The following is a 10,864-nucleotide window of genomic DNA, read 5'->3' as shown; positions in this document are numbered from 1 at the left end:
ACTATTCTGTCTGTAGAAAACTCTGGTCCCTCTTTGAATGTGACTCTTTTGTTAAACAGAAACTTTTGGATTTGTTTACTATAGACTAGGCTATAGCACAACAAACTAACAAACAAGTTGGCGATTTGCAAGCATTTGCAAGCTATGCTATTGAAGCCCAAATGTGATAAATACTAATGCTAATCATGCACTGCTATAATCAAATCAATCTAACGTTGACGCTGACGGCGCTGAAAAGGACAACACCCATATCATTGCGTTTTACACTGTAATCACCCGTCTGGTGAATGGTAATTACCTCAGCAATAACCAGTGCTCCCTGTAGACGAGAATACAACGTAGCTAGCAGCTCTGTTAGTGTGCTGTAATGTATCAGTTTGCCTATCTGGAAGTGGCTTGCGCAAATACCTAGACGTTTACTGTCTGCATCATGACATTTTCTCATGAGAATACCAATATTACGAGAAGTGTTTTGTTTTCATTCATCGGCACTTTCCGGAATGTGTGCCGAAGCTCGTTTTTGTTCGCTTCTCTGGCTTACTTTCCATTATTGTCACCCCTCTCTCCCCAGACTGCTTTATGTCTGTTCCGAGTCGTGAACACGCATGCGCTTTAGCTATGTTGGCCAGCACTCCTCCCCCTTTGGTCTCGCCGTCACAGGCAGGCACACACACCAGGCAACATTACAAGGTGGTCAGTGGTCAGAACCTGGGAGTGAGACAGCAAACGTTGGACTATAACAAAGAGGGGACGAAATGGAATAAACAGTGATTACTAAACCAAAACGGATCATTTCTTCTTATCCACTCCGGCAAGGACTGTTGATTTATTTTAATGTCTTCTACGCTGTATGTCAAATAGTATGACTCAACAGAGCCAGACAATGCTGAAGGTAACGTTAACGTTAACTTCACATTAACGTTACTGTTGCTGTGGGCTTGTAGCTAACATTGGCTTGCAAATTTATATGTATTATTAAGTGAACTGGATATAGATACCCGTAGAAGGGACAATATCCGTGTTGGCTTAAACTTCGCTCGAGCAGTGTTTGACGTGCACGCCACCAGGAAAGACAGTGTTATCTTGGTAGCTAGCTAGCTAGTTAGCTCAAGACTCACTGACTGCTTGTCTATCCACACCGTCTCTGTGCTGGTTGGCATTTAAATAGTTAGATTCCCTTCACTTGGCTGAAACTAAAAGTGTTCCAACGTATATGGACTTTAGTTTGGTACGGTGGGTCTGTTTATCAAACCACTGTCAAAACGTCAGTACTCCATACCGGTGTTTACAACTGTTTGCCCCCTCTGGATATTTCGAAATGCATCACCCGGTTTCTGCAGGGGACTCACCAAGCCCAAGGAAAATGGCGTACCCAGCAATTATTCCTGGAGGGGGTAACGTTTGTAATCATAGCAGTGAAACCATGTCTGCATTGTCAACTGTGACTTGCTCTACACTTAGTAACAACCCTCTGCTGGCTGATGAGTATCACTCACTGACACAGGCTCACCCTATACCTGTCTCTTCTACTGGTGGATTACAGCAACCTCCTCACAGTCTCAACATTCATACCCAGTCTACAATCCAACCTCAGATTCTGCCATTATCTGGAGCACAGATGAAGAAAAAAAGTGGCTTTCAGATCACCAGTGTGACACCTGCTCAAATTACCATCAGCACTAACAACAGCATAGTTGAGGATACTGAAAGCTGTGATGACTTGGATGAGTCACACACTGAGGATTTGTCCTCCTCTGAGATTATGGATATACCTTCCCGAAGTGATAAGGGAGGTCCACAGAGGAGTTCCTCAGAGGAAACGCTCAACAACTTTCAAGAGGCAGAAACCCCAGGAGCAATGTCTCCCAACCAACCCCCACTCCATCACTCCTTGACTCATCCACAGGGCATATTGATGAATGGATCTGCCCATCACCTCCACCAACAGGATCCTCATTATAATCACCGCCACCATATTCATGCCAACCTGGCCTCATCAGCCTCCATCAGTGCCCAGTCAGTCTTCCCTGCTCTGACCACCGTGTCCACTTCTGTCCAGAAAATGCCTTTGAATGTTGGAGGCCTACTTGAAAATGCCTCTGCCAGCACTGCTGGTTTGATGGGTCAGCCTTCACCTGGGTCTGTCCCAGGAGCTACTGCTGGAGTATTCTCTGCTGTCTCAGGTGCCACAATTAGTAATGTAAGTTCAAGCAATGTTAATGATATCAGAACTTTGAATTCAGCCTGTGTGCCTGTTGTGGGGGGTGTCAGCAGCAGCATTAGTAATGTAGTACCTTCCACTGGTTTGAGGAATAGTGGTAGCAGCCAAAATGTGAACATGATACAGCAACATCAACAAAGTGAAATGACTGGAGCAAGTATGACTGGTCTTTTGGGGATGAACAACAGTGGCCTTACAGGAGTGCCTGGAGCAGTGCAACCCATGACTACAGGAAACACCGCCCCAGTTTCTCACACCCAACAGCAGCAACCCCCTGTCACATCAAGTTCACGTTTCAGAGTAGTCAAACTAGACTCTAATTCTGAGCCGTTCAAGAAGGGGAGGTGGACATGCACTGAGTATTATGATAAAGAAACAGCTTTATCCATGTTTGCCTCTGCTTCAGCCTCCACAGTCCCATCAGAGATTCCTGTCAACCAAGTAGTGGAGACTGTGCGGCAGGGGACTGAGAACACTGTGGCAAGTTCAGAGCATGATTGTATGAGCTTGAGCAGCAGCTCTGTCAGCAGTTCTGTGAGTACTCTTAGCCACTTCTCAGAGAGTGTGGGCAGCGGAGAGATGGGAGGTCCCTCTATCTTACAGCAGACTTTCCAGCAGTCACAAGACTACACCCCTGTGGCTCCCCGGAGTGTGCACCATGTGAAGAACAGCCTGGCTCCCTCTCCTCCTGTCAGCATGCAGCAGCAGCAGCAGCAACAGCAGACATCAACCAATTTGGGAACCCTGTCATCACCCATGCTCCCATCCTCAGCAGTGTCCCAGCAGCAGCAGATGTCATATGGCCAGACACCCCCCCAGTGTGTCAGTCAGCAGCTGATGAGCTACTCACCTGCACAGCAATTGGCCTCACCTGCCCAGGTGGCACGGGCACACATTATTCCTTTAAACCAGGCTTGCACCCAATCATCTGATTACAGCCAAACTCAGCACCAAACCCAGCTCCAGACATCTTGCCCTGGGTCATCACAGTCAATAACCCTCCAGACTGGCAGCATGCCACCTGTCTCTGTGTCAGGGAATAGTCAGTTGATGATCGCAGCACAGCAACCTGTGGGCAAAGCACCCACTTCTGCCATGCGGCCCCTCCCCTTAGGTCTTTTACAATCCCAGCCTCAGCAGACATCATCACCCCAGATGGTCCAGGCACCTGTTGGGGTCATGCCTCAGATGGTGCCGGCTATGCTTGGACTTTTGCAAAAGCCTAGCCACCAGCTTCCTTTAGAGCAGCAACCAGTCAGCACACAAGGCATGACCCAACACTCCTCTGTAATAACGAATATGCTGTCAAATGTGCCTCCCAATCTCGCAAACATTGCCCTGTCTGGCATGGTCCAGAATGGTACTAAGGACAATGATGTCCAGTCTAGTGCCAGCACACTGTGTGCAACCTTGCCTTCTCTGACAGCCACACAGCTTGAGGGTGCCCAACGTCTTCTCCTTCAGCACCAGTCCCTGCTATCGCTGCCTATGCTGGCTGCTGGTGAATGCGCCTCACATACTGGAACCTCCTTAGCTACAGAGGGAAATATTGGAGTCAATGCCTTAACTTCCTCAGCAAGTCTGCTGAAGAACCTGCCTGTGGATGGAGAGGATGATGGGTGAGAAACAGTATTGCTACTACTACTTAGACCATTATTTATAGGAAGAGGAGTGGATAGTTAGGCCTAATCTTGTAATCGATTTTGTAATAGTATTGCCAGCCTATTTTTACCTCTTTTTTCGCTCATAACAATGGTGCTGAATAGTTTGGTAGCACAATCCACAACATCTCTAGCATCGGTAAATACTCACCTGAAGGGTACACTTTTGAAAACATTGTCACCATTGCTAAGCTGCTAAATCATCTATAGCACACACTGTTTTTTGTTGTAGCATGTGCTATGCACTGTACAGCCATACATTTTCTATGCATATTTAACTTAAAGGAAGAATGAGTAAGCCTACCCCTTATACTCATTCAACAGTAGTATGATGACCAAGAAATGATTAACCCAAAAGACCACACTGCATTAATGGTTAGTTGCTATGACTGCAGTTATGATGGAACTAATCGACTTGTTGGTTGTTGTGGCAGCCTTTGCCATGTTTGTTGTTTTAGTTTGTACAGGCTGTACTTAAGTTACTGGGTGTTTAAAAGGGAGCAGATCTTATTGGAGGAAGGCATTTCAGCCTAAAATGGACATAGTGATTAGGCATTTCATGTATGTAACTGTTAAGAGTTGGTTATGATATTCAGGAAGCAGATTTATTAGTAGCCATTTGGGGCAGCCGTGGTGTACTGGTTAGCGCATCGGGCTTGTAACCGGAGGGTTGCCGGTTCGATCCCCGACCAGTCCACCACAGCTGAAGTGCCCTTGAGCAAGGCACCTAACCCCTCACTGCTCCCCGAGCGCCGCTGGTTGGGCAGGCAGCTCACTGCTCTGGGTTGTGTGATTCACCTCACTGTGTGTTCACTGTGTGCTGTGTGTTCACTAATTCGGTTAAATTGGGTTAAATGCAGAGAACTGAATTTCCCTCACGGGATCAAAAAAGTATATATTCTATTCTATTCTATTCTATTCATTGTAATGAGCTGCTAAGAATTCAACAAACAATAGGCTCTAAATTGTAGAACCGGTCTATAAGAAACCTTCTATTACATTGTCTTTTCAAATGTTTCCAATAGGCTGTAACTTGTCCATGACTGGATGATATTCCCTGTGGGAATTAAGCCTAGCATTTTTGTACACTGTGCTGTTGGAACGGTCTTGTTAGGCTCTTACTGATAAATAATGGGATGTTTGGCCAATATTCATATAGATGTACACTCAAACAACACAAATGTTGTATTATCACACAGCTTTAGTTATTGTGTAACCTTAAAAAGCATGGAACTGTAGGATGAAAAATGTGACAATAACTGACCAGTAAGAGCCTCTGATTATTACAGATACATTGGCATTAAGTGTGATTTGCTTGTACTTTGCGCTTTGTCATAAATAAAAATGTAGGCATACCAGAGCTAAATTAAATAGATCTTACACATTCCATAATACTACTGTATTCTCCTATAAACATGACTATTTTGAAATTAAGCCTATGCATTTATTGAGTTAAATCTTTGAAATATTGTTATACACTCATATTTCCCAGCCCATAGGCTAACTGATGAAGCAAGTCTATGAAATTTGGAGTGATAGGTTGCTTACTTCTTTAGCGGTGGATAATTAATTTTTGGTGTCTAAGACCTAGAATCCAAACAGCATTAAGGGGGAAAAAACATTTAGGTGTACATAATGTCCTTTGTTGCATGAGAATACCCAGACCTCCACAATTGTGGCTCTGGAAAAGGTTAATTGACTTCCAGCAGGGGCGTAACTAGCAGTGAAATGAACTTACATTGGTACATTAAACTCTTACCAAATTGTTTAAATATGTAGCAATCCTGTAAACTAAGGTTTTAAATGCAGTTGATTTACTCAATTCACATCCATGCCTGTTTTCAATGGCCTCTTGGCCAGACGGACCTGCAGAGCAAATTCCAAATTTTCGAAAGTTTATATATTCCCAGACTAGTCCTTTTGGTGATTAACAAATAAACCCTAGTGATAAAAATAGTGATGGATGAGTTTTAACCTCAATTCACAATATCAGCATCTTTTTTCGTGGCCAAGGCAGAGTAGCATTTTCAGTTTTAACCTCTCTTTGTGGTTCACTTTCCTGTCTGCCCCTATTGACCCCTGCCACCCATTCTGCAAACACAGCATTCTGTATAGACTAGTCATTACTAACCATTACTATAGCAGCTGAAAGCTAACTGGTTTTAATAACAAACATCAACCGAATTGCAATGATGCAAAAGGTAGCACACTTATTCTTGAGATATGTGATAAAACATGTCCAGCAATTGTAACTATATCGTTTAATCATTAGGAACCGATGGTGGACACTTCCTGTATCAGAATCAAGCCATTTTTTCAATATATGAGTCATATGAAATTTGATGGTATTTGCCTCTCACTTGCAGAGCAGGCCACTTAAGGTACTTTTGGCAGGATGCAATTCCAAACCTATAGGGAGGGAAAGTAATCTTATCGCCATCTAGTGGTTGCGTTCCTAGAGGCTAGCGGGAGGGGATGGGATTTTCTTTTAGAAAAAATATCTCGGCCCACGATGGGAACTTAGTTAAATGCCTTCAATATGCTATGCATTTAGGTCAGCTCTATTGCTTCTAGTGGTCATACTTTATTTTTTAGGATCAGTTTAATTGTTTTGAGTTTGTTTGTAACATGGTGATAACGAACTACAGTAGCTACAGTAGCATTTGACGTCACCAGTTTGGGCGCCTCATATCCAACTGATCAAAACGGCAATTTGCTTAACTGGCTTTACATATTTTGTAATAACAGAGAGCGATGTAAACCGTGTGGTAATTACCTTTATGTTGGGATAACTTGTGTTGTGCTCCTACTCACACAAGAGCTGGCAGTAAGTGTGATTGTCTACTAACTAACCAACTAGCTAACAGGCTAATAAACAAACCATGCTAGGTGAGTAACGTTGTTGAAGGGTGTCACGTCACTTGTAGTTGTAGTCCATTTATGAAATGAAACGAGCAATTACGTTTTTTTTAAATAAGGCGAAATAGGGTCTGATATTTTCACAGTTAGTAGATTATCACAGTATGCAGACTGAAAAATATTTTTGGTGGATAAGATCGCTGGTATAGCTGCGTAGTATTTATTTGAAAAGTCGGTCTATGAGACTTAACATTGGAGCTGTTCTTCGATAGGAACGTAACCACTTGGGGCGCTGGTTTTCACTTTCCCTCCCTATGTCTACAGCTAGGTTCTATGTTTCTGTTGTTGTCATGTGATGGATGGAGCATAGGGTGCCATTGTTGATGAAAATCGCCCCAGAGTTTTTATGAGTTTCCAATTGAACACGGCCAGCAGCCACACTGCAACTTAGTCGGAATAATTTGTTGCAAAATCGACATATAGGCCTATTCTATTCTTCCCCCCTCTGTTGGATTGATATAGGCCGACCAGAGCCAGCCCGTCTAGCTAAGCAGGGGCCAGCGCGAGAAGAGTACTTCCATCATCTCGGGTCGGTGAAAAAAACAGCCAGCTCTGGTGTGTTGGTGTGTTAGCAGACTCAACCTCGCTAACTTTAATACATTTGGATAACACAGATAAAGTTACTCACGTAGGCTACTGGCTGTATGGTATCGATCACATTCTTCACATCGTTCCACAGACCTTCAGGACCCTTGAGCTGATATACCATCCAGACCTGGGGCCTTGTTCTGGTGAGGTCTCCTCAGCTGCAGATTTTCACCTGGCTGCTGGATACAGACAAACAAGTGGGAGGGGTATGGTGCAGGTTCAGGATTTTCAGACCAGGTGGTGTCCATGGTGGGAGTTGAAGGCTGGGGACATTGATCCATAGCCATGATCACTGAGGAGGCTTGCACAGGCTGTCCTAGCATGAGGGGGGTATGAGAGGTCTGAGTGGCTAAGGTAGCGGAGGGTCCTGTACTAAACCTGTTGAAAAATGTGTTCAGTTTATTGGCCCTATTCTGACTCCCCTTCACCTCAAAACCTGTGATGGTTTTCATACCCATCCACACATCTCTCACATTGTTATTCTTGAGCTTACTCTCCAGCTTCCTCCTATATTTCTCCTTGTTCTCCTTTCTCATTCTCGCTTTCAGCTCCCTCTACACGCTCCTCTGCATCTCTCTGTCACCATCCCTAAAGGCTATTTTTTTCTTGTTCAATAACTCCTTTAGATCACTGGTGATCCAGGGCTTGTTATTTGCAAAGCATTTCACTTTCCTTGTAGGTATGACATTGTCAACGCAAAAGGTGATATATTCAGTTATACAATCCGTCACTGAGTCAATGTCTTTTCCATGGGGTTCACAGAGCACATCCAGGGATGGGCAGTATTTCTAATACATGTATTTGAAATACGTATTTCAAATACAAACTAGAGAATGTAATTCCAAGGAAATTACGAGTGCATGAAAATGCAAAAATTGTGAGGATTTTTATTTTGAAACAGTCGTGGGTAGAGGAAACAGTTGAACAGGATATGTAGTCTTAAGAGAGCCAGAGAGCCTGAGACAGAGTTGCTGCCAGGTGGCTTTGAACACCTGGCTTAAGGCCAGTTCAAACCGAAGATTCGCGATGGTCTGAGACGGTTGCGGAGAGCAGTTGCGGCAGTGTGAATCAAAAGTTGCAAGCAGTTGCAAGCAGTTGCAAGCCGTCACTTAACATTCAACATGTCAAATCTTAGTTGCAGAGTTTTAGAACGTTGCTGGTTTTTAGAATGTTGCAGCTCGTCTCGTCGCGGATCTTGTGTTTGAACTGGCCTTTAAGATGCTTAACGACTTTATTGTGATGTCATAATCCAATGTTTAGTCTATGGGAGAAAAAAATGTTTTTAAAAATTCATATAAATTAAACGATAAAGTTTTCAAAGATGAAATTTACATAGCTGAAGTCACCTAAGTAAGACCTACGTAGCGCAGTTTGAATGAAGTTAGATAACAGTAGAGTGCATTTGCATGCACTCTAAATACTATTTTGTAATTTGTATTTTATTGAGATGATGAAAAAGACCTTGCGTTGTGCACTGGTGCACAGTCATGTTGGTCTTGGTTGGTCTTGGTTGATGCTGAAGCATTCAGAGTTCCTTTCACTGGAACTAAGGGGCCAAGCCCAGCTATTCCAACATGACTGTGCAGCAAGTATAACAGATGTCAGTTTGCTTATAGCTGTACGTGTGGAGCGTTGGTAAACCTCACTCCCCGACGCCTCAAGAGCCTGCTGGCATGAAAGCTAGTAGCCTGGGCTTTAAGCTGGATTGTTAGCACGCTCGACTCCCGATCCGTGGTGCTGCTGTTTCGCGGGTTCGAGTCTGGGCGTGTGCAGGGCTGAACCGCAGTGGTTCAACACAACACAGGTTTCAGTAGCACGAGATCTCTGTCTGTCTGTGGCACCTTCACATAAGGCTTTTTTTCACCGAAAACGAACCTGGTGTTGAACTGGTGCCGTTCAGAATTCTTTGAACTGTGGTGCTATCTAGTGAACCAGCCCGCATTTACTCCAGTTTTGAACAGAACCAAGGATGTGTCATCAACAATGGGTGGTGCATGCAAAATCAAAAGTTAATGAGATGCATAAACGGGAGAATGATATGACCAGTTGTCCCATAAAAACGGCAGAAACTAGCTGTTTAAAATGCTAGTCAACGTCTGCAGTGTAATGCTAGTTGAATCTTTCTGTTTACTCATGGCAACAGTTGATATGGACGGAAAACTCATGCTTTTAGCCTTCTTCCCTCTGAAAGACGCAATGACACGCCCACTCCGGTTCGCAGGAAAAAACAACTATTTTTTGGTTCAACTTCCGAACCAAGGTGCCACGTTCCGAACCGGCTTTTGTTTGGTGAAAACGCGACGAACGGTTCAAATGTTGGTTCGCGAACGGGAACGGAGCCGGTTCTCTGTCGGTGAAAAAAGGCCTATGGTCAAGCCCCCGTGATGCCACTCTCGGCACATTGCACTCACAACACAAAACATGAGGTGTATTTTTTAGGACCAAAGAAAGGACTTGCCATCCTTGGACCAGTAACCCTCATCAAAAACCTTTTTTGTAAGGTTCAATACCATCATCAGGCCCCATGGGTGTCGTCTGAATGGAACACTGTTTGAGAAGTTAGTTGTGCGTAAAGGCATCAACTGAGGAGACACCACTATCTTACACAAGGACAGCACAAAGACTTGAGTTCACAATATCGCAATACTTGAGTTTGCAATTTTCCTTTCTTTTTTCTGTTTTACAGTATTAATGTGACAACCTGTTTTTTTTTACATTGATAGAGGTTGTACACTGTGATGCAACACACCATATCTAATCTTTTGACTGATTATGGAAGGAGTCTCTTGCTTTCAGCTGTTTTTCCAGATAGTGTACAAGTGAAGGGATAGACGAAAAAGGCTTTTAGAAAGAAGTATTTTGTAGTATTTTGAAAATACAAAAATACAGTATTTTATTTTGATAATTTTTTTGGCTGCTGTATTTTGTAGCTTATTTTGATATTTTTTTTAGGTGGGTATTTGGTATTTTATTTGGAAATACATTTTGATGTATTCGTGCCCATCCCTGAGCACATCCCAGTCTGTGACCTCAAAGCACTGCAGTAGCTCATTAGCTTCCTGTGACCACCTCCTTACTGTCCCTGTAGTCACTGGCTGCTGCTGAACCATGGGTGTGTCAGTGGGTGTGAGAAGAACCAGGTTGTTGTCTGATCTACCAAGCGGGGGCAGAGCTGTGGCATTATAAGAGTCATGCACATTTGTATACAGTAAGTCCAACGTTTTTTTGTCTCTGGTAGAACAGTTAACATATTGCTGGAATGTTGGAAGTGGAGAGAGAAGCATGGTTGAAATCGCCTCCTGAATTCGTCCCCTGAAATCGCCATGAAGGCATCTGGATGTTGTATGAGAAACAAGGGGGGTACACACACAAAGATAATCAGGCTGATTTTGCCCCAATTTCCCCCCTTCCAAACAAAGACAGACAACGGCCAATTATCTTAAGCTCTTAAGATTATCTTATGCGATTCTCTTGT

At 43.7% G+C, this 10,864-nt stretch overlaps 1 protein-coding gene across 4 annotated transcripts in view; it reads left to right on the top strand.

Moving 5' to 3' along the window:
* The first annotated feature begins 689 nt into the window (after nucleotides 1-689).
* The window catches only part of tsc22d1 (TSC22 domain family, member 1), a 44,174-nt gene continuing 33,999 nt past the window's right edge, over nucleotides 690-10,864 (top strand). For 3 of the 4 annotated variants that reach the window (XR_009938821.1, XM_062533740.1, XM_062533741.1), the window contains exon 1: nucleotides 690-3,840. Coding sequence is in view for 2 of the 4 variants with exons in the window: in XM_062533740.1 (XP_062389724.1) it covers nucleotides 1,214-3,840 (2,627 nt within the window). In the remaining 2 variants the exon portion in view is untranslated. Of the gene's footprint in view, nucleotides 3,841-10,476; nucleotides 10,598-10,864 lie in introns of those variants that run through there. The other variant, XM_062533744.1, reaches the window with a different exon arrangement.

The sequence above is a fragment of the Sardina pilchardus genome, chromosome 4 (assembly GCF_963854185.1).
Source record: "Sardina pilchardus chromosome 4, fSarPil1.1, whole genome shotgun sequence".
Classification (NCBI taxonomy): Eukaryota; Metazoa; Chordata; class Actinopteri; order Clupeiformes; family Clupeidae; genus Sardina; species Sardina pilchardus.
This window is presented reverse-complemented; position numbering and strand designations above follow the sequence as displayed.